The following is a 23,190-nucleotide window of genomic DNA, read 5'->3' as shown; positions in this document are numbered from 1 at the left end:
TACGATGAACGATCACGATTACAGAATTCCTAAGATTCCTAGAAAAATGATCCACCGAGGATCCTTTTCCGGCTTTTATATAGGCCCTATTGGCCAAATTGGGGTTATGGGCATACTTGGACTAAGGGTAGCTTTACTTTTATTTGTCAATTTTGACATTGTTTAAAAAACACAACTCGGTACATCAAATGTAATAATACAATTAGTTCTTTTTAGTGCAATGATAATGGGCATACTTGGACTAAGGGTAGCTTTACTTTTAGTTGTCAATTTTGACATTATTTTAAAAACACGTCTCGGTACATCAAGTGTCATAACACAATTAGTTTTTTTTTAGTACAAAGATATATTTTACATTAAGGAGAGGGGAAGTTCGGCTAAGTCACATAATAGACAACTTAATTTTGGTATCAAATTCGCCATCCACGAGCTTCAAACCTAAGGCCTCTCACTTATAAGTAAAGAGTAATACCACCAAACCGTAATACTGAGTGACCATTATACAAGTAGTTGGATACTTGAATTTTTTTTTTTTTTTTAACTACTGATATTAAGACACTTGGTGTACCGAGTCGTGTTTAGACTTAAAAACTTTTCTATCTTTGGTAAGTTGCTCAAAGTTTTTATCTTGTGGTGTATATGGTGCCATTTAAAAGTGCTTATTATCTAGTTTTATATCGTACTTACTTTTAAAATGCTTATTGTCAAATGGTTGGCAAAATAGCTACCTGAAAGGCAAGCCTCGCATTTTTGAGGAGGATTTATATTGACTGCCATGTAGATTGAAGTTTGAATAATGGACAAAGTGATCTACATGTCATGAATTTTAAATATAGTCGAAGATCACATATATAAAATTCACCGGATATGCTAATTCACGTGTTGTAATATGGATAAACAATGTTACTGATGTTATAAACTTTGGATATAATCGTAATGAATAGACAGAAATGCAATAAGGTTGCGATTGCAATTCAATGGGACAAAAAATGTAATGCCAAAAATACAACTATCTTCATGACAGGAGAATTCAGATTGAATCTTGAAATTCCTTGGTTACCAACTCATGTATTTACTCCGAACACAAAACCATTGCTGTAAGAAGGAAGATTGCTAGAAGGTACGTGATGTTTCACCGGCGAGCGGAAAGGATTTGGCGTCACAGGATGTGTGATATGCAGTCCAGCACTTCGTAGAACCTGTTTCCCGTTTGCGCACGAGAGTTCAGATTGATCGGTGAAGAATGCTGGGACGCCCATGGACTTGATTGAATTAAGAGCTCCGCCCCAATTTGCATAGCTATCCAATCCACAGTTCAGTGCAACAATGACATGGGGAGGAGGGAGGTAGGAGGCTTCCTCCTGGTAAACACCCCTGATAAGATTCACCCTCACTCTGCTACCGATCCCTGAAGTTGTCCCTGACAAATTTGTTGGAACTTCAGAACCTACCATAACGATTTGCACGTTCCCCAATCCATTGAGCAAATGACCAACCTCTGCAAATGCCAGCATCCAATCCAACTCTCCCTCTGGCCCTAGGTAGTGAACAATCACCTCCTTGCCCTTCTGCAGTAAGTTCTTCGAACTGATGTTGAGAGTTGTCAATATGTAGTAAACCGTCAAAGGGTGGGAGAGGATGTCAGCAACCGGGCTTGACAAAGGCAGTGACCGAAGGTTGTAGTATTCTGACCAACCAGAGAGGAGGATTGGACTCGACATACCATCTCTTACATGATGTTGAAAAGATGAGTCGCGTGGAAACTCGTCATCTTCTAGCCCTCCCCAAGAATCCCAGAGTCCACCTTTAACAGGAAGAAGACCAAAAGGGCAGTGAGAATAGCAACTGCACTTTCTCCTCCACATGCCCTTCTGATGGACGCCCAGTGATTCAAGCCATTTACAAGGTTGGTCAGCATCACATGCGAACACAAAAATGTTCATCGCAAGCTCTTCTTCCCTTTCCATCATAGCCTTGTAAAGACCGCATATGCTCTTATGTGTTTCTTTCGTATGCTGTTTCTGGCAGACAGAACTGCAGTAGACCACTGCCTGACATCGTCCACAAGAGAGAGCCTGTTCACTGTGGACTTCTTTCTCACATGCTGCACACTGCTTTAAGCTGCCATTTGAGTAGACTCTTACTTCAACAAAAGTCTCCTCTTTTGATAGTTCTGCATATGTTGTTGGGGTAGAGCTAGCCGTTGAACTAGCCTTTTCTTCGTATGCCTGGCCAGGTGGGTGGGAGATTGTAACTGCGACAAGATCATAACCTTTGCCCACTTCTTGTGGCCATTGAACATCAACGGTCTCAATAAATGGTTCAAAGCTCATTAACCTCGACCACTTTGGACAGCCTTCTTTGTCTTCCTGCAGCAATGGGTGCACCAGAGCTATGGCTTTCATGAATGCATACACAAACCTAAGCTCTTCAGAACTCGGATGCCTAAACCTAAGACTCCCCGATGACGTGTATCTGGCAACATCAATGACAGGGAAGCGATCACTCCCTGACACTTCCAGCGACAAAGATTTGATCATTTTCCTATTCGAGGGAAACATCAATGCCTCGCGTTCATATGTGACCCGTAAAAGCTCAACATTGGGCACCTGAACTGTCTCCCTCGAGCCTGTCATCTTCTTGGCATCACTTTGAGATCGAAACATGTGAAACCCTATATCGCCGCCATCCCCTCCAACGAATTGAACACAAGGAAAAGGCTGTTTCTTGCCAGACCAATCTGCATCTTTCCCAACCCGGACACCAAAAATATGCCCGGGACACAATCTTTTCCAGGGATGAGTCCTATACAAAGCTGCTGAAGCTTTAAAAATGGACTTAATAAAATTTGGAGCAATGCCTTCTACCTTCATAAGACATGTCCCTGATCCGGGACCAAGGCCCGGACCGGACCCAAATTGCTCCTGGAATCTATCAAACAAGTTCTTCAAATGCAAATCCATTTCGATTTTCGACTTCACCAACCCAGTGCAAAGATGTAACCAACTCCTTGATCACACCAGTAAAAACCCAAATAAAAAAATGACTACCCTTTTCTTTGCTTCATGTAAAAATCGATCATATCCAATGAAATCCAAAATTTCCCAAAAGCTTCCGTTCGTTCATATATATTGCTTGCAACACAGAAAACCCATAAACTCTACAGAATCCAAAGTACGGGAGGTGTGATAATTCACTTCAACGGCTACTAAATTACATGAAAATCCCAATTAAATTTAAACAAATGGGGATCAAGCGAATTTATAGAACTTGATGAATGAAAATATTAGTGATCCGTACCAGTAAAAAGTTGGAGACTTTACTTCTCTCTTTTGGGTGCTCAGATCCAGCAGGAGATTGAAGAATTTGAAGCTTTTTTGTTGGCAAACACTCGCAAGTCGCAAGTGAGAGTGAAGCTGAAATCTATCGACTCCGAAAATTAATAAAAAAATTTACTGTGCGGGCCATCTGTGTTGTCGTTTCATGGTTTTCATTCGTCAAACCTGTATTCACCATTGTCGGGCTCATACGAAAATAGGCTTAATTATTGTATTGGCGCAAGTATTCACTTCTGGATCTCTTCCTCCTAACCATGAAGTTTGGAGGAACTATTGAAATTTGATCTAACAGCTAAAGTTATTATAACTTTTAAAGTGGATACCTGTTTGTAACCGTTTGATCAAATTTTAATGGTCTAAATCTCTGAACTTGGTAGATTATAAGGAAGAGATCCAAAGATGATCCCTTTCCATTTGCTGAAATTTTACATTACTACATGAAAGTCGCGATTACTCACTTTTTGCCCTTTGATTGATGAGATAAAAGCTTCACTAGGACGGTCAAGTCACTCCGCCAATGTATTTGACCGTGTACATCGAGAGTTGTACTGACACATGATTCATTGATATTAAATCGAATGCAGTGGTTTTTGCGTCTGTTATGACAATGCTTAACTCGTTATGTTGTGTTAAATTTAGATTTTTCTCTTGATTGATTTTTGTTGTCTCATTTTGTGGACTATTAGTGGTGTATTGGATATGTGATGACCGTTAGAGTTAGTATTATAATGGGGTCATGATTTTGGCAAGAAAGAAGGAAAGGGGGAAAAAAAAAAAAGGGCACCTTCATTGAACCATTTCATCGAGCACTAAATAGAAACTTATCAATTATTGCCAACATATGCCAATGACAGCATGCTGACACTGCCACTGATGATGACTTTTGAAGGTATTTCTTCTAAATATATTGTTTGTCATAGTTTTTCATACGCTGCGGGTGCTGCTATATACTCTGTATTCAGAATTGGTATAAGCATCATATGTTGCAATTGTAAATAGTTACCGACAATATCCGAAAGGTACAAATTAAAACCAGAGCAGAAACGCTTAAACTGATACTAAAAACCATCCTCAGATGTCAAATACTAAAGAAAAAAAAAACTCTGACACTATTAACTGTCTCGTTCTCATACGAAAAACTTAAATCATTGACGTTGCCACATGGATCTACGATTGCGCAGGTGGAATGACATCTTCGACGTCACACTCCACGCTGCTAATGCCATCAGAAGTAGGGATTTGAAGTTCGGCAGTTCCTAGAGGAATAGATCCTTCTGCAGCAATGTTTGATACGGATGGCATACTAACAGGTGCAGCAAAAGGAGTTTGGTTGAGTTCGAAGTCCAGGCTCTTGACCGCATCATGAACCAATGAACTATTTTCAGGACCGAACTCTGGAGGTTGGATTTGAGAATCCTTACATAGGGTTTCAATGCCTGTTATGACAGCGACAGAGGCAGGTTCGGCAAATATAGAAGTTTGGTTGAGCTCGAGATTTGGGCTCTTTGCACCATCATGACCCAATGCGCTCTTTTCATTTTCAGAATCCACGGCCTCAGCTTGAATTTGATGATCCTTAACTTCAGTTTCAACGACTGGCATGACAGAAATTGTTCCGGGTTCAGCAGACGCAGGTGTTTGGTTGAGTTCACCAACTGGCATGACAGTCATTGCTGAGGGTTCGGCAAATACAGGCGTCTGGTTGCGTTCAAGTCCAAAGCTCTTGACTTCATCAGCAAATGATGTACTCTTTTCAGAACCCACAGCCTGAGTTTGAATTTCAGGAGCCTTACACACAGGTTCAACGCCTGCCATGTCAGCAACTGGTTCAGCTGTTGTTTCTGTTTTTGATGCTTTATTGGCCTCAACACCATTTGGCCCTTCCATTACTGTGGCAGATTCAACTTCCTCCAACACTTTCTCCTGTTCAACAACATTATTATGCTCTGGCTTTGGCATCGCAGGGGCAGATTGGCTATCAGTTCCAGGTTCCGGAAATTGTTGTGACATGACTTTTCTTCTCAAGGGTAGGCCCGCATCATTCTTCGGCAAATTAACAACCGGAGGAATCACAAGGAAAGATTTGTTTTCAAGTGACTCCGGGATTCCAGACTTAAGGACAGAGGATTGAGTTTGGTTAGGAACTGTAGGTATTTGGGGTTTCACATCAACAGGTTGCCTATTACTTTGGTCTGATGGGCGGGTAGACTCATAACGCTGAGATTGTGGGTTGAGAGGCGGTAGGGGAATTTCTCTTCTTTTGCACATCCTAATATGCGGAGCAATGTCATTTGCTGGTGTAATGGGAGTGATTTTCTCCTGTAGGAATACAACACCCCTCAGCTGAGTGTCAGTGTCTCCGACCCTAACATTCAGAAGATATCCAGCATCAAATGCCCCTTCAATCACGCCAGTGACTACCTGGCCTACCATTTCATTCTCAACATCATCACTTGTACTTGCACTCTGTTTGGTTTTCTTCAAACTGTCAGCTCCTGGCATCACAGTTGGACTCTCTGCCGGAGCTAAGTTCTCATCCTTACGTGGACGTCCACGTTTTCGCTTCATAGGGGGGTCTGGCGAAGATAAAGAGCCCGTTCCTTGACTCTGTTGATTCATGTTGACAGATTTCACGTTTTAAAGTTTTCCCCTGCAACGAAAAACGTAATTTCAGAATCTTTCCTAACACATGGTAACTGGAAACCTTATAAAATGTGAGTATGACTAATATAATATTGTATTACCAAATTATAATACGATTCGACTACAAATGGAAGGAAAAGAAAGTGAAATGAATACCAATGGTAACCCTAAGTCCTGAACCAGAGAGACAAAGCTATTCCTCATATCAGCATGATATTGTTTTAGCTCAATCAACTTAGAAATAAAAGTTTTAAGTTTAATAATACTAACAAATAAATTTAAATATCAGTTAAATTAATTGATTTATACCACTCAGAAAATGCTACAAAAGTCTAATTGCAAAAGACCACAGATAGATCTCTCGATCTTAAGATCGACACCTATACTGCTTTATACCTTAAGCAATTTACAAATATATCAAAAGTTTAAGGTTCATGCAATTGTTTTAGCTCAATCAACTTAGAAGCAGAAGTTTAAATTTAAAAACAATAACAAACAAATATCTCGCTCAAATCAAATTCATTTAAATCTGAAATCACACTCAGGAAAATGCTAAAAGAGTCTAATCTGCAAAAGATCAAATACAAATCTCTCAGGAGGTTCAGATCTCCACCTACACTGTTACACCTCAATCAAATTACAAATGTATCAAGTACAAAGGTCATGCAATAACCATGCAATTAACAATTAGTCTAATAAAAAAATCACAACGAAAGATCGGTGCTAAGGAGGTCTAACTTGAAAGAAAAAAACTCAGATAGAAATCTCTGAATCATTAGTTCTCCACTGATTACAAAGAAAAACAAAAAAAAAAAAATATCTCAATGGATAGAGCCAAGGTTTTGAAATTCTCACCAAGATCTATGACCGGAATGAAGGATTGAGTAGTAGGTCTAGACTTTTTCACGCTTGTGCTAAATAAGAATCTTTAATGGATAGATTAAGAAGAGAGAGTGGGGAGCAGTGGCGGAGAAAAAGAGAAAAATGTTATGTCAAGCCAGTAACAATTTTACCTAAACAGAAAAATAACCATCTATAAATTTGGGCCGGGAGCAAGGGAAAAACGCTATGTCAGGCCTGTAAAGTAGTCCAAATTTTTGTTACTCCAAACTCATCGTAGCCCAATCCATTGAAACCTTAGGAGCAGGAATGCCCTCCTAAACGCACAGTCCAAACACCCCTCACCCCCACCCCCTATCATTTTAACCTTTGGAATTTCCAAGTAGAGTTATTTCCTAGTTCCTACCAGCTGGAATTTCAATAAAGAAGTAAGTCCAACTTTCCTTTCTGGACACCCTAAACTTCAGGCTCAACACAGAAGCATTGGAAGCTCCACTTATAGCTCTACTTAAGTATACGAATAAAAGATAAGATATGATTTCATGCATGTATAGAACCATCCTAGTTTTATACAATCATCGATGATATTGAGTTCTGAGGGAGGTATTGAAAGTTTAGAATCTTCTGAACAAATGTTTAGACACAAAGAAAAACCGAGAAAGGAGAGAGACAGAAAGAGTAACTTGGCCACTTCAATCATAACCATGTCTTTCATTTCTTTATTTGGTCATAAGAATCTGCCAAGATGATAATGCTAAGATTTAAGAGTTTGCACAATCGCATCCCCAAAGACGCTGAAGCATTAAAGAGGTTTAAGAGACTATTATAGGATCTCATAGTTCGATACTTTATGTTGTAAGTTAGATTCAATAAAAACACTAGCCTAGCATACAAGCAGCATTCAAGATATTAAAAAAAGACAGAAACCAACTAAATATACCAAAGAATTTGACCGATCAAAAGCCAACTCAACAAATGACCCCAATTCCATCAATGAATGACCTAAAGCAGCAAAAGCTTTTGTGTTCCTCCGAAACATATGCACCACACAACACAGATTACAACCTTATCAGATTTCCCCAGAAAGCTATGCCACCGTTATAAAAGAAAGTTGTGATCATGTCCTGACATAATCTAATTAAACTACCAAATTATAACATACAACTCCATAACTCCTAGGCTAAATGAGAATGTAATAGTAGATGATAAACCGACTTCCCTGCAACCTTCCACATGTAACACTTACACCAACACTTTCCTCTTATGAAGAAACTGTTGATAAATAGTTTCCCATGAATGGAATTAAATTCTTACATTATTGCAAAAACAAGAGTTGAACAAAATACAGTAAATGATACTATCATGGCTTGATTTTGTGCACTGCAATAAAGTAAGCTAATAAGATGTCAGAATTCCTTATCTCTCAATGTTTTCTTCGTTCTCACCGTTACGTTCTTGTTTCTCCGTTTATGTATCATACATTCTCATTCATAAAACGTTTAAACTCTAATATTCTATGCAGAGTGTCCCATATTACAAGTAATAATAAACCCAAAAAGCATTAGCAGATATGGGTTAGGCCAGTTGGTTCGAGCAGAGTGTGCCCGCCTCCTTGCACCTAAGTTCGAATCACCCCGCAGATTAGAGTTTATTAAAAAAGATTCAATCTTTGAAAAAATAAAATAAATACAGAACAATTTTTTATGGAAAAAAACAGTCATTATTGTCCACTCCAAAACTCATCTCACTCGAACCAAAATAAAAAATCTAAAAATCATGTAATTTCACAAATATATGAAAATTTCTCTCTGGTTCATCAGATCAAAAACCCTAATGCTACCTCGATCAAATTATAGTAATATTTTTCAGCGACGAATTTAAAGAAATTAAAACAACGATGCAACGCCGGCAGAATTGTAATCACCGCAATGTCGACAGAGGAGGAAGAGGCACTTACATGCGGCGGCCGGCGACGGCTAGGAAACGAGAGGCGGGATCAAATCAAGGAAATCCAAATCCGCGGCAACGGTGGGAAAATCAATCTCTGTCGGTTTATTTTATTTTTCTCTCTTATTCTTGGGCCGCTTTAATTTTGGGCCCGAGTTAAAGTTTTGTTTGGGTATCAGATTCGTTAGACCCGGGTTTCGGCGCTGGCCATGAACGAGTTATTAGTTTGTTAATTCATTGTTAATGGGCCAAATTTCACTAATTATTCTTGTGTTTTATAAGGCTTAAATGTCAAAATCGCCGGTGTGTTTTATCCTATCAATCAATTTGGTACTCATATTTTCAATTTGACCAAGTTGATTCTTGTATTTATCTTCGTTAACCAATCTTAGAAAATTCGTTAAAGAATTGTTAAACTTGGAGTGTGCCTTGCACGTGAGAGGATAGAAATGTAACTTTACTGTATACTCATTAAATCCACGCAAGATCAAATGATCGATGATGACCATCTCACGTGCAATGCACATGTTAATTTTAATGGTCCTTTAATGGGGATTTTTGAGGATTGGCTAACTAAGGTAAACAAAAAGACCAATTTGGACAAATTGAAAATACGGAGACCAAATTGATCAGTAGGATAAAATACAGGGACAGTTTTAACATTTAAACCTTTTCTTTAGACACTCAATATTATCTATACTAAATGGTAGATGAGTAAGCAACATTTTTTTAGTACGCAATGACCATGAAAAGCGGAGGGGTGTTATTTTTCCAGGAATTTTCAATGCAAGCTAATAAAATGAAGATCAAAAGTTTTGTTACTATCTTTGTACAATAGACTAGCTATAATTATTTAATCGAAATTTACTTTTTACGAGAATCAAATTGAAATAACACAAATTTTTATACGACCAAAACAATGTTGCACCATCGCAGTAGCGAAGAGCCGGCCCAAACGGTAAAAGCGGTACGTGTGTTGCACACGACACAGCTATGAAATCTATGGCCACGAATTGAATGCCACAACCGCAATTTTTCACTTCCATCTCTCCAATTGTCTCTCTTGTCGTCGCGTCTTCCCCGACTTTCTCTGAAGCTCCTGAGCCACAGAAACCATGGCGTCTCTGCTAGCCAACGGAATCTCCAGCTTCTCTCCCCAAGCTACTTCAGAACCGCCCAAGTTCCCGAAAGGATTTCACCCAAAGGTCGATTCCTTGAAGTTTTCGGATCAGAAAACCTCTGCTCCGAAAAGGGTCTTCCGGGTGCGCGCAGATGTCGGGTACGAGCCGAAAACGGTTGAATCCGATCCGAGCACCGCAGGTAAGCTTTCGATTGAGGAATTTCTTCGCAATCGCGAGTACGATAAGAAATTTGGGTTTAATATAGATATAGATTCGTTTTCGATTCCGAAAGGGCTTTCTAGGGAGACGATTGAGTTGATTTCGTCGCTGAAAGGCGAGCCTGATTGGATGCTTGAATTTAGATTGAATGCTTTTGAGAAGTTTTTGACTATGAAGGAGCCCCAATGGTCTGATAATCGATACCCTGTAATTAATTTTCAAGATATGTGTTATTTCTCGGCCCCTAAGAAAAAACCCGCATTGAATAGCCTCGATGAGGCGGACCCGGAACTTCTTAAGTACTTTGATAGGTTGGGAGTGCCGTTGAATGAGCAGAATCGGTTGGCTAATGTTGCGGTGGACGCAGTTCTTGATAGCGTGTCGATAGCCACCACACATAGGAAGGCCTTGGAGGAAAAAGGTGTGATCTTTTGTTCGATATCAGAGGCAATTAGGGAGTACCCGGATTTAGTTAGGAAGTATTTGGGTAAAGTGGTGCCTACTGGCGATAACTATTATGCTGCTTTGAACTCTGCGGTGTTTAGTGATGGATCCTTTTGTTATATACCAAAGGACACTAAGTGCCCGATGCAGATTTCAACTTATTTCCGGATAAATGCGTTGGAGACGGGGCAGTTTGAGAGGACTTTGATAGTGGCTGATGATAGGAGTTTTGTGGAGTATTTGGAGGGGTGTACTGCACCGTCTTATGATACAAACCAGCTTCATGCTGCAGTGGTAGAGTTGTATTGTGGTGAGGGCGCTGAAATTAAGTACTCCACGGTGCAGAATTGGTATGCTGGGGATGAGCAAGGCAAGGGCGGGATTTATAATTTCGTTACCAAGCGAGGGCTTTGTGCTGGGGCTCGCTCGAAAATATCTTGGACCCAGGTGGAGACAGGGTCTGCCATTACTTGGAAATATCCGAGTGTTGTTTTGGAGGGCGATGATTCTGTGGGCGAGTTCTACTCAGTAGCTTTGACTAATAATTATCAGCAGGCAGATACAGGTACAAAGATGATACACAAGGGCAAAAATACAAGAAGTAGAATTATTTCAAAGGGCATATCAGCTGGGAATTCAAGGAACTGTTATCGGGGCCTTGTTCAGGTTCAATCCAAGGCAGAGAATGCTAAAAATTCCTCACAGTGTGATTCAATGCTTATTGGAGATACGGCGGCTGCCAACACCTACCCGTACATCCAGGTAACTTCATTTTATCTTGTCTATTTTTGTTTTTGGCATAAGATGACGTGCATTGGTTTTTAATTTTATAACACAGACTGGCCTTAGCGTGATGGTTATTAAGAGTGATGATTTTTTTTTTAATTGATCCTTCATTGGATTGCTTTCATGCATTACTTTGTGCCACCGTAGTTATATCAATTTGAAAAAGGAACACCCGTGGGACTCTGGGAGGCATCAAGAGCCTGGTGTTCATATATAGGTTACTTTCTAGTCTGTTACCGAGGTTATGGATTAGATACACTGATATGCAACTGTCATCATGCATGACCAACAATTATGAGCTACTTAGGCATGGCTTTATTGCAATAGGTGTTCGAACTATTTTCAGTACATTCAAGACTTTCTGTATCTGGTGAAAATCTAATCTATTCTAGGTAGGTTTGAGAATTCTGAAGTTTTTCGGTCCTCGTCTTGCTTCAATTTATACTTTTGGGCTGATAATGGCATTCAATGGCCATAATTTCGGTGTTCAATGGCATTAACGCGTACAATTCTTATGTTTGTTAATTGGAGGATTTGAAACTTGATTTGGCTGTTTTTGCATTGATTTCGACTTCAATTCCTTCCCAATACGCTGTTTGGCTTTTGTCCAGTTAGCGCCCGTATAATGTGGAACTATATAATGGAGTACTCATTTATTGCTTCACAATCGTGTGTTTTAACAGGTAAAGAATCCCACAGCTCGAATTGAACACGAAGCCAGTACCTCCAAAATTGGTGAAGACCAGCTATTCTACTTTCAGCAAAGGGGAATCGAGTATGAGAAGGCCATGGCCGCTATGATATCCGGGTTCTGCCGGGATGTATTCAACGAGCTCCCTGACGAGTTTGGGTCTGAGGTGAACCAATTGATTGGCTTGAAGCTTGAAAATTCAGTGGGTTAGATAACAGCACTGGTTTGGGCAATTAAGCTGAGTCGATGAAATTCGATCTTTTTGTCAACGGGTTTAAAATCCGAGTAGTTTGCAAGAACCGTTTTAACTTAATAGCTATGTACATAGATATTTGTTGTAAATGTTCATCCTCTGCTGTCGAAATACACAATGTAATGTACCGAGATAGAACACGATGCTGCACTTAACATTTCTTGTTATGAATTCATGTTAACAAAGGTGCCGTACTTGCATTGAGGCAACGAAACATACACGAATGATGAAAATCAATCCGCTTTTACACTCTTCTCCTCCGCCGCAGTTTTTGGTGCAGAACTTTTGTTTAACAAAAGTGTCATCTGATCGACAAAGAGCATGCTTTTCATTTGCTCCAGTTGTTCCCACTCTTTCTCCATCTGCAAATCTAACGCCTCGAAACGGATGATCTTCTTTCGGATTTCTCTCATCTGTACCTCTGTAATCCCAGAGATTGCTCTTCCCACGTCCAGCCCTTCCTTCTCAAGCTGTGAATTTGCATCTACAAAAGCTGCCCCCAGTGCATCCGGGTCAGTTTTATCGTCTCCGTTTAATACAGCATCAGTTTCATGCTGTCTTGCATTCGAAGCCAGAGATGTAACACTCATTTTGCTTGTTTCATAATCCGCCTCACACAGCGCTGTTACAGCAGCAGAAGCAGCAGCCTCTGCAACCTGCACGCCCGCCAGAGCTGACAGAAAGGCCGCCTGAGCCATAATTGGGTTGCTTGCATCCGCAAGAGGCGTGAGACGCATTCTTTTACTTAGAGACGGTGTTGTACCATCACCATCACCCTCCAACGCACATTCAGCATCACCTGCATTGTCAGAAAATTCCTCACCGAAAGGAATCTTGAGGAAATGAGCAACACATTCCTTCTCGCTTCTACCAACATGTTGCGCAACCTTCCTCCAGTCGTCGCCATAATGCATAAGGGCCTCTAGAAGATGCAGAGTATCTTTATCAGCCCAGCCACTCCCCATCTCTTCATTGATCTCAACCCGCCTGAAATCGGAAGAACTTATGCCCATCTGATAGTTTCCGCGAACATAGCACCTTGCACATAGAGTCATGTCATTCTGTTCCCAACAACAAATTGAAAACCTTAGTTGCAGCAAACCTTAGCATCAGCTAAAACACTTCATGGAATTGCAAAGCAAAATCGAAGCTAATCAATTCGAACAAGATCAAATGTTCCTTAAATTAATCAATTTGAACACGACCAAACGAAACCTATGAATTTCAAATAGTGGACAATTACATCAAAGTACTTCAATTCAATTCCAAATGAAGTAAGGGTAGCAAGAGAATGACAATAACAGACCTTTTCGGAAACAAAGCAGGCAATGCTGCAAACAGACTTGCAGCCATTGCAGGTCCTCTTCTTGGGGTTCTCCTTGGCACCGACGGCGGGGGATTCAGCGCCTCCATTAGAGGAAGCACCGGCGGCCTTGCTGCTGTCCTTGTCCTCCCACTTGAGGGGCTTGTTGAGCGCGGAAGGAGTGTAATTGATCAAACCCCACGCCTCGAGGAAATCGAAAACCCTCCGAACGGAGCCGACGTCGCCGACGAGAGACTTGCGGGCCTCCGTGAAGGTGAGCTTCCGAGAAGGGTTGACGGCCCTGGATTGGGCGACGATGGTGTTGCGGTAGTACTTGTAGAGGGTAGGGTTTTTCGAAGGGGATCGAGAATCGAAGAACTCGGGGAGGAATCGGACCTCGCAGTGGTGGATGTGGTCCGGCGAGAACCAGCTGGAATAGCTGGGGACGTGGATGACGTCGGCGTCGGAGGTGGGACGCGGTTGAGGATGGCGGGGAGCGGCGGTGGTCGGAGTCTCGGGATTGGCGGGGATCGGAAGAGGAGTGGGTGGGGGTTTGGATGGGGTGTCGGAGGAGGAGAGGTCTTGGGCCGCTGATTTGGTAGCCATGGGATTTAGCGGATCTGAGGTTTCAGCCGATTAGGCTTTTTCTGTTTTCTATCAAATTTTGAGAGTTTTAATTAAATGCTCCCCGATACTTTTTATTTTTAATAAAAAATTACATTTTTATCTTTTCTGGTATTATTCATTACATATTTATTTGTTCTTTTTTTATTAAAACTAAAAAAAAATTTTGAACTTTTTGTTAGTTTTCTTTAAATTTTTGGTTTAACTGTATTTATTTTACACCTTCCAAAGTTTGAGGTGTTTTTAAAATGGATCACGAAGTTTAATTTTTTTCATATTGAACTTTAAAGTATTGAAATTTTATCAATATGTGTTTTTGGTATGATTACTTGTATAATAATTTATTAAATTGATGATATGATAAGCTTGAAAATCTTTTATGAGCTAACATATGTGTACAATTTGCACTACATTGACAAAAAAAAAACTCATTGATTTAAAGAACAATTGGAAATTTAAAGAGACAAGAGATGTATATTAGTACAATTTCACAAATTTTAAAATGTAATGTGAGAAAATTGAAATCTCGTGTTCTATTTGAAAATCACCACAAACTTGAACTGTGTAAAATACCGTAAGCCCTAAATTTTAAGTGCTTTTGGTAGGCCTGTAAACAGAGTCGAGACCCAACTGGCCTGCTGGAGCCTAGCCTTATTTTTTATGTTATGGGCTGGTCCGGCCATTTAATTACTAGAGCCCAAAAATTTAGAATCGAGTAAGGTTTAAATCTTGACCTCTTAAGCTCAGCCCAACCCGACCCAATCTACAGGTCTAGCTTTTGGAAATTTATTTTTAAAAAAAAAGCTAACAAATGAGTTGAAGAATTCTAATTGCTTGCTTTGTTTTACTTTCTAAACACTTTTTTTAATTTTTGGCCGTATGAACAAATGAGTTGAAGAAAATCAAATAACAGAAGTTAATAAAGTTGACACTTATTATACCCCTCATTAGAATTGACACTTATTTTCGGTCGTAGTGGTCAAAATTTGTGTGCGGATAGAACCACCCTTTCATTATACCCCTCATTAGAATTGACACTTATTTCCAAACTGGAAATACAATAACACAAAAATGAAAATCTACATTCAATTACTGTCTAATTTAAACCACATAACAACTCCAAAATTTTTTATATCGCACTTCATGTAAACTCAGGACTCTATAAAAACTTTGACTATAAGTTATAACTCTGTAGGTTCAACCTGACTCGACCAGCTCCTCTTATTCCTCTAACTTCTTATCCATACATTCTTCTGGTAAATATTCCACCATCGTTTTCTTCTCATCGTTTCCTTCAGTCTATCCTCATTCTTCTTCCGGTAAATATTCCACCTTCGTTCTCGTCGTGTTTTTGGGTTGTCCTCGTCAAGGAGTGGAGAGTACTGCAACTGGCCGCCAAGGCGTGGAGTGCCTCGGCCTACGAAGAGTTGGGTTTTCACTTGAAATAATAAATTGTTACGGTAGTATACCCATTTTTTTTGTACTTAATTTTGAATTCTCTCTAAGTTATTGGGTAGCTTGGATTGTAAAAATATATGAAAGTACTCAATTTGATTAAATTCTTTTCTAACACAAAGTTAAACAATTACATTAGTGTGTTATTTAAACACTGATTGTGAATATTGTATTTAAGAATGAGAAAAATGGAACAAACTTAGAAAATTGAAAACAAAAATAACCAGTATTTTTTTGGAAAATAATTATAAATATTTTTATATGAAATAATTGAATGCTTAGTCCACAAGGAACTGATAATATTGATTTGATCTATTGTTTCGTGCTAATCCATTTGAAGAATGAGAAATGAATTGGGGAGGAGTGACATATGAAACTGAACCAAATAATTTGAACACGAATCTTAGTTAGATGTCTGTGTGATGTCAATTACCAAATGCAAGCATGGTGTCTTACTTTTCTATTAATTGATGAAAACGTCTTCATCTTCTTGTCCCATGTGTATATATTTACAGCTTTGATTCATTTTATAAGACGATAGTTTAGTATATTCTAATTTATGCAGAGAGAGATTCAGACGTAGGGATAAGAGGTTAGAACACGACTCTTTGATATAAATTTTTTATGCATCACTCGAACATATATATAAAAATATGGAATAGGATCCTCTATGGATCTTATTTGTGAGGATCTCAGGCAGTGGCGGATCCAGGATTTTAATATAGGGTGGTTCTAATATAAAAGCTCAAAAAAAAAAAGATGAAAATAACATTGAAAAATAAATGGCAAACTACAAATTTTCATTTATATTCTTTGTCCAAACTAATCGATTCGCTTGTAATATCATTTCATACTTCTAATTTCTACAGATAATCAATTGATAATAACATCTGTATCAATTGATGAAACTAAAAAAATATGTATGCACTAACACTGTAACACAATCCAAGTAATATCAGAAAATCCTAACAAATCAACAATAAATATGTACGAACAAACACTAAAATAGATATGAAAAAATCCTAAGAAATTAACAATGAATAAGGCTGAACTTAGTTTAAAACTCATTAGTGTGTGATTGTTTGACTTTTTATCGAAGGCCCTTACCAAAAACCATTATCAAAGACCCTTACATATATGTATTCACTGTTCAGCTTTTTGTTTATAATTAGTGTTCTTAAAAAAAAAAAAAAAAAAAACCTAAAACTAAAAATCATAACAAATTAACAATAAATATATATATATGAATTAACATTAAACTAGATAATTTACAGAAATTCTGAAATTGATGTTGATGGCCTTCGCTGGCTTGGGTGGTGTGAGAAACAAGAACGGCAGGCAATTAAGTATATTATAATCGATAAAGTTGAATTTGATTGAAAGCAGACTAATGAAAAGCCATGAGCTTTTATTAAATTTCAAATTGTTTAACTTCTTAATAAAGGATGGTAAGTGCTTTCACGTGAAGTCTCTCACTTGGGTTTTAAAATTTTTTTAATGAACTCAAAGATCGTTTTGGTCAAGTCATTAAAAAAAAAAAAAAAAAAAAGGCTTTCTTCTTGAGGTTCTCACAGCCATGGATCCGCCCCTGATCCCCGGTATTACTTCATCGTGTTCATTCATTTGTCATCCTGCGATAAAAAATCATTTTAAATTTTTTTTATTTAAAATTGAACACAAACAATACCTGGTAAAAACTGATCATAAGATGTACAATGAACAGATTGATTTATGATGAAATAATTCTCAAGATCTTCACAAAGAGAATCTAAAAAAAGGATCCTCATCTATAAAAATACAACTAAATTGTAATACTGCATAGCTTCAAGTTTAAAAATCACTGGAAGAGATCCTCTCCAGATCGTTCCCACCAAAGCCACCCAATCTATTAATCGGAGTCTTTGAAATTTGATCAAATAATTAAAATTATTATAACTTTTAAAAAGATTCCTATTTGTAACAGTTGAATCAAATTTTAAAAATTCGAATTAATAGATTCGATGGATTTGACTCCGGATCACTTCCCAAAAATAGCAACTATCACTCTTGAATTTGTCAGGCTGAGGCCGGTGGAGGTTGACTTGAAAGCCAACATGTCCGTATGTCCTCCTCACTCTGCTTTGACTGAGCCTCTTTTTTTTTTTTTTTTTTTTTTGGAATATTTTAATTTCAATTATTATGTATATTAAAATTTGAAAGATCCTTCACGCCGGTGGAGGTTTTTGTCTGTTTGAAACATGGCAAGCCTCATGTTGACTTGAGAAATCTCACCTCCTAATGATCCCATGACGGCCAGCCTGCATCACCCTTTCATTTCTTAATTTGGCGGTGTGCTTGCTGATGTTGCAGAGCCGGTCTACCATGAATTATTATACAGTCATGATTGGATTTTATTATTCAAAATTAAGACAAATGTAATAGTAGATTAAATATTATGCGAGCATAGTTCTCTTGCTTATCTTTTTTCGTTTACTTTCATTATTACCAACAAATTTGGTGGAAGAGGGATGGGCGGAGGCACCGACCCTTCTTTGAATGGTAGGTGTCTCACACGTGATTATTGTCGAATAGATAATCTCATTTAATTTTTTTCATTTAGATGAGAAAAAATATACCATTACGAGATTGATCACCTAGAGATTTGTAACTTGAGTGGACAATAACAATTACCGATAAGTAGTAATGGAGACAAGGTCAAGTTAATGAGTTCAAATGACTTGAATCAATATGTTTTTAATTTCTCTTCATCTCAACTAATAATAATCATAAACTTTTGATTAATTAGATGTCAATCTGACTATACTAGAGACTTATGCATCAATTGATTAAGAACAACTATTGATGGACATGTTTGATGAAAATGCCTCATCGACATTTCAAAATACAAAACAAAGCTAAAGTTATGTCTTATGAGAGTTTTTTTTTATTTTATTTTAAATAATCTCAACCGGACCCCAATGTAAAAGAGTCAATGACTCTGCTATTGCTGATGCAGTAAGGTTTGTGGCCGATTTCCCCTTCGGCACTTAACCTAATACTTGACATTATTAATTACATTGAAATATTTGAAAATGCATGGTAAAGAAACTGAACAAGGAGTAACATAAAGGAATATAAACTAGAGAATTTAGAGAGAGAAATATGAGACATGTATTCATTACGAAATGATTAAACAACTATATTTTTATAAATCCTAACAACTCTAATCAAATACTACCAAACTTATCAACTAATTGTTGATCTGGACAATCATTTTAACTAATCATCTAAGGTGTGGAACCCTTAATAGACATGTCTCCTCCACATTCATGTACCTACGCTCCTTGATCTTTGTTGAAAGTGTAAACTACGCAAGTTTCAATAAATTATATGCCTGATTAAATAAGTAATGCATGAACTAATTCTTAATTTCTGACATGAGTTCCCCCAAGTTTACGTTCACAGTGACAGTACTCCCTTTATTTATTTTTAATTAAACATTCACATCCATTGGCATCCGATCCAAAACCAAAGGCCCGGATCCTTGGATTCCACAGTGATCTAGGATTTACTTTACAATTAAATATTAAATCATAGAGGCACGCTCGATCGCATGCAATGAAATTACGTAACATTTTCCCTTTTTAAATCATACGATCATATTAAACAGAAAAAAATAGTTTAACTGGTTTTTTAATTAACTCGCACAAATAAGATGATGATGATGATAGGCCAGCTCAGTGCCTGCAATTTTTCTCTGCATTATTTTTGCAAAAAACATTGGTAGCGCACATGCTTTCTTCATCAGCAAACCAACTCTTCAATGCTCTCTATAAATTAAAACGCCACTTAATAATAACCCATCTGAGCTCACACAAGCATAACCACCTCTCTCTCTCTCTCTCTCTCTCTCTCTCTCTCTCTCTCTCAAATCAAAGTGAGTGATTGTCTTCTATTTTTCTTGGAGAAAATGGCTATGATGATCAGAAAGTCGTACGGCGCCTACTCGAAGATGGACAAGGAAGATCCCGAAGAGGTAAATCATCGACGGGCGCAGTTCTTGATCTACAAAGTGATGCAACAAGTAGAAATGCGGCGGAGGCCTTCGAATTTGAGGATTCGGGTACGTAAACTGAAGCTGAAGATTGGGAGGAGATTAAAGAAGTTGAGGAAGAGCATGCTTCTAAGCGTATCTGCTGCCAGGGTTTGTGTTTATAAGCACGTTTTTAATCAATTAAAAACTTGCAAGACCTTGTTTGGCCGCGGAGATCAGGGAAATATCAACGTCACTCTTCCAGCTTTGTTCACCTGATTGAAATACTTTTAGTTATGTCTCTTAGTTTTCTTCTCATTGATCTTTTTCATATATAAATACCAGCTTGTAATTTCGTTTGGTAGAGTTTGCTTGTTTTCTTATATAGAACAACTTGAGAATGTCATATATATGATACGTGTCCCAGTCTGATTTTGGTTTAAAGCGATCTCATGGATTTATTTCATTTAATCATTTGTGTTCATACGATCACCAAGACGTATATTAAACGGGCATGTAAAAGTTAAAAGAGTGGTATAGTTAAAATTTTATCAATACAAAAAGAGTCAGGACGACAAACTTATCAGCAATACAATTCGTATATCAGAAGGTCCTTAATTTATCTTCCGCTGTACGCTTCAAAATGACATGCAAAGCACAAAGTAAGGCATCTCCAATGGGAGATGGAAAATGCTTTAAAAATGGGCATTTTACATTTTTTTTTTTTTTTTTTGCTGGAAAATTCTCTAGTGACTGAATGTAAATTATCTATCTTCGCCAAAAGATGTAAAGATAACCCTAAATTTACATTCTTTTTACATCTTTTAATGATGTGTGCCATTAAACAAAGATTAAAAAAATTAAATGAAATTTCAAATTTACATCTCATCCATTCAAGTAGAACTTTCATTTACATTTACCAGAAATATAAAATAAGATGTAAATATAATTGTTGCATCTCAAAATTGCATGTTTTCGTTGAAGATGCCCTTAAGTAATAAAGCATCAAATTAAGCCATATATAGCTTACTAATGGACACTAACCCATCGATCAAGAAAGATATTCATAGTTTGTGCAATTAAGTCAACTTCCCATCAAGACACTCCTCGCATTAGTACTACTGTCCTAATTAACTGTCACTTTTGTACCGTTATTTAATATAATTTTGGAGAAGTGGCCAGAGGGAAAATATAGTTGGTCCACATAGAACAACCCATAAATCCAATTAGTATAATTAATTAGTGTCTGAAAAAATGTCCACAAATAAGTCAACTATGGGTTTCTAGAAATTAGTGTATATATTTACAAGTGGTGGATTGTTTGTGCGGGCTAGGATCCTTCGCTTCAAACCATTGCATTTCGATTAAAAACAATCATTCAGTTTCTTAGCGTAAATTAATGTATAATATCACTTATAATTAGAAAAAAAAAAAAAGTGTATGTATTTAAGGTTAAAATTATTTACTAAACTTGGAACTCTAGCCCCATGTTATGATTAACATGACACGTGTATATATATATATATATATACTGCTAGGTATACATTTGCATGAAACTTAAACTTGGGTTGTATGAGGTGCTCCTGATTTTATTCAGACCTGCGATTAATAGTTAGGATTAGTTGTTATGACTGGACTGTTATAATATATTTCTTTTTAGTTATTAGAAGAGTCAGCAGGATTGTGCTTGGCACGCTTTATCTCACAAATAGCTTTGTACCAGCAACTAACTCCCTCCATTATTATTTGATAAAAAATCACTCGTTTCATTAATCATGCATCACGCATGGCACGCCTTTTTCTGATTGATTGATGGAACTGAATGTTTCTTTTTAAAATCATCTTGTAATCCCATTTTTAACTTCTGAATTGTAATGCCCCTTTTGACTTTTCAACACATAACTTTAGCCTAACATGAAAACCTAAGGGATTTCACACTTCGAAGAATATGACTAACCTTTATTAGGATTCGAAAAGTTTATAGGCATTTTAGCTCACATTTGGTGATACACATTCTCTCTGAGTTTTCAATTAAAAAACCACCTATGTTTTTACCAATTTCGTATTTCAAACTCATAATCAGAGAATATATTTGATTAGAAATTTTACTGTATTAATTTCTACTCGACTACTTACCATGGTTACACACACATATGAATAAATCGAAAACGTTGATCGACTTAAATCCAATTTGTAAAATGATTTTTGATTTGCAATGATAAAAAAAACCTTTAAACTTTTACTCTTTCAAAAAATTTTGACTTATAATATATATACGTACACATATAACCAACGTACTTGACCTAAACTCACAATTATAAATAGAAAGATGAATGATTGTAATAGGAGAGAAAAACTTATTCAAGGCTTAACATGTCACTAAACAATGCTTAAGATAGAAAATTAATGTTAGTTATTTGTAATCTACCCTTATCTTTGATTGGTGATTATGATTCAATGGGATGAAAAAAAATGGAAGCAAAAACCTTATCCGATCCTTCCTGAATCTCTCTCTAACTCTCTCCTTCAAAAAATGTGCTAAGAGTAATATTTTTTATTTTATTAATGGGTACAATTTATATTACATTGGCAATTATATATAGAGTTCGCCAGCCTGCAATGCATGCATGGCATGGCATGCCGAACCAACAACTGTGGCCTATTGAGGATGGGGGCCTAGTTGCAGTGGCACTTGAGCTAAGAAAACTCCCACCTTATCCAAGTTCGATTCACCCCATCCCCAAATTTAACTAATGACCAAAAAAAAAAAAAAAAACAATTGTGGCCTATTTAAAACTTGTGGCTTTATGATCTCAGCCAGAGCCGACCCTGGCCTAGTGCCAGCAGGGTGACCCTCCAGGGCCTCAAAAAATTGGAGGCACCAAAATTGTTAAGGTAGTCCATTCATATATGTTCCTGTAAGCGTGGACATTAAAAGAAAAATTGATTAATTCATCAAGTAGGTTAACTGGAGGCGTTGATTCCGTTGTTCCTCGATAATGAGGGCCCATGTTCGAACTATTCTTTGTGCCCTTTTCCTTATTTTTTTTGCTTCTTTTTGTTTGATTGTTAATTTCATTTATATATGTATATTTAAAAAAATTTGGTTAATTCAACAAGAGGGTTGACTAGAGGCACTATACCTTTGATTATAATTACTAAAATTTGGTTAATTCATCAAGAAAGTTAACTAGAGGCGCATATTTTTTATATCCATTCTAATTCAAATTTAACTTTCAACAAAATAATGTATGTATGTCTTTACTATTTTAATTTGGCAAGCACAGAGATTATTCAGAAAATGAGTTCACTTTCACGCAACTGCAAAAATTGGAACTTTCACTTCTACCAAATCTACAAGGCTTTTGCTCATAAAATTGCATTGTTAAAGTCCCGTGCTTAGACACTTTAGATGCAAGTATTGTTCGATTGAGTAGTATTTTTACCATATGATAATCTTCTTTTCTTTATGACCACTTTTACAATGTAACTTTGTTTTTCTATATATGAGAAC

The 23,190-nt window shown here is 37.4% G+C and overlaps 5 protein-coding genes across 6 annotated transcripts; 2 read left to right on the top strand and 3 right to left on the bottom strand.

Annotated features, from left to right (window-relative positions):
* Positions 1-890: 890 nt before the first annotated feature.
* Positions 891-3,553, bottom strand: LOC137726473 (uncharacterized). The gene has a single exon (XM_068465410.2). It carries the CDS (start codon positions 2,961-2,963, stop codon positions 1,065-1,067), a length of 1,899 nt encoding a protein of 632 aa, XP_068321511.2. The 5' UTR covers positions 2,964-3,553; the 3' UTR covers positions 891-1,064.
* Positions 3,554-4,302: 749 nt separating this feature from the next.
* Positions 4,303-9,054, bottom strand: LOC137726113 (uncharacterized). Of its 2 annotated transcripts, none has more exons than XM_068464984.2 (2): positions 8,779-9,054; positions 4,303-5,988 (listed from the first exon to the last, which is right to left on the bottom strand). In XM_068464984.2, the coding sequence occupies exon 2, from the start codon at positions 5,955-5,957 to the stop codon at positions 4,506-4,508; it is 1,452 nt and encodes a 483-aa protein (XP_068321085.2). In that variant the 5' UTR covers positions 5,958-5,988; positions 8,779-9,054; the 3' UTR covers positions 4,303-4,505. The 2 variants fall into 2 exon arrangements, with proteins under 2 accessions (XP_068321085.2, XP_088549708.1); XM_088693582.1 differs by lacking the exon at positions 8,779-9,054 and adding an exon at positions 6,837-7,150.
* A 610-nt stretch (positions 9,055-9,664) lies between these two features.
* LOC137725587 (iron-sulfur cluster assembly SufBD family protein ABCI8, chloroplastic) lies at positions 9,665-12,467 on the top strand. The gene is made up of 2 exons (XM_068464321.2): positions 9,665-11,314; positions 12,022-12,467. The coding sequence occupies exons 1-2, from the start codon at positions 9,884-9,886 to the stop codon at positions 12,238-12,240; spliced, it is 1,650 nt and encodes a 549-aa protein (XP_068320422.2). The 5' UTR covers positions 9,665-9,883; the 3' UTR covers positions 12,241-12,467.
* Positions 12,408-14,257, bottom strand: LOC137725588 (SWI/SNF complex subunit SWI3B). Its single transcript, XM_068464322.2, has 2 exons — positions 13,589-14,257; positions 12,408-13,343 (listed from the first exon to the last, which is right to left on the bottom strand). Exons 1-2 carry the CDS (start codon positions 14,189-14,191, stop codon positions 12,516-12,518), a joined length of 1,431 nt encoding a protein of 476 aa, XP_068320423.2. The 5' UTR covers positions 14,192-14,257; the 3' UTR covers positions 12,408-12,515.
* Positions 14,258-19,378: 5,121 nt separating this feature from the next.
* LOC137727159 (uncharacterized) lies at positions 19,379-20,120 on the top strand. The gene has a single exon (XM_068466094.2). The coding sequence runs from the start codon at positions 19,614-19,616 to the stop codon at positions 19,953-19,955; it is 342 nt and encodes a 113-aa protein (XP_068322195.2). The 5' UTR covers positions 19,379-19,613; the 3' UTR covers positions 19,956-20,120.
* The last annotated feature ends 3,070 nt before the right edge of the window (positions 20,121-23,190 follow it).

The sequence above is a fragment of the Pyrus communis genome, chromosome 5 (assembly GCF_041283825.1).
Source record: "Pyrus communis isolate YQ-2024b chromosome 5, ASM4128382v1, whole genome shotgun sequence".
Lineage (NCBI taxonomy): Eukaryota > Viridiplantae > Streptophyta > Magnoliopsida > Rosales > Rosaceae > Pyrus > Pyrus communis.
The sequence above is the reverse complement of the archived record's forward strand: the minus strand, read 5'-3'. Positions and strand labels throughout refer to the sequence as shown.

Bases quoted from the DNA above. Each gene is read 5' to 3' on its own strand.
- LOC137726473 (XM_068465410.2), bottom strand. From the start codon at position 2,963: ATGGATTTGCATTTGAAGAACTTGTTTGATAGATTCCAGGAGCAATTT.
- LOC137726113 (XM_068464984.2), bottom strand. From the start codon at position 5,957: ATGAATCAACAGAGTCAAGGAACGGGCTCTTTATCTTCGCCAGACCCC.
- LOC137725587 (XM_068464321.2), top strand. From the start codon at position 9,884: ATGGCGTCTCTGCTAGCCAACGGAATCTCCAGCTTCTCTCCCCAAGCT. The intron at 11,315-12,021 runs GTAACTTCATTT...GTGTTTTAACAG, and splicing joins ACACCTACCCGTACATCCAG to GTAAAGAATCCCACAGCTCG.
- LOC137725588 (XM_068464322.2), bottom strand. From the start codon at position 14,191: ATGGCTACCAAATCAGCGGCCCAAGACCTCTCCTCCTCCGACACCCCA. The intron at 13,344-13,588 runs GTCTGTTATTGT...TGTTGGGAACAG, and splicing joins CCTGCTTTGTTTCCGAAAAG to AATGACATGACTCTATGTGC.
- LOC137727159 (XM_068466094.2), top strand. From the start codon at position 19,614: ATGGCTATGATGATCAGAAAGTCGTACGGCGCCTACTCGAAGATGGAC.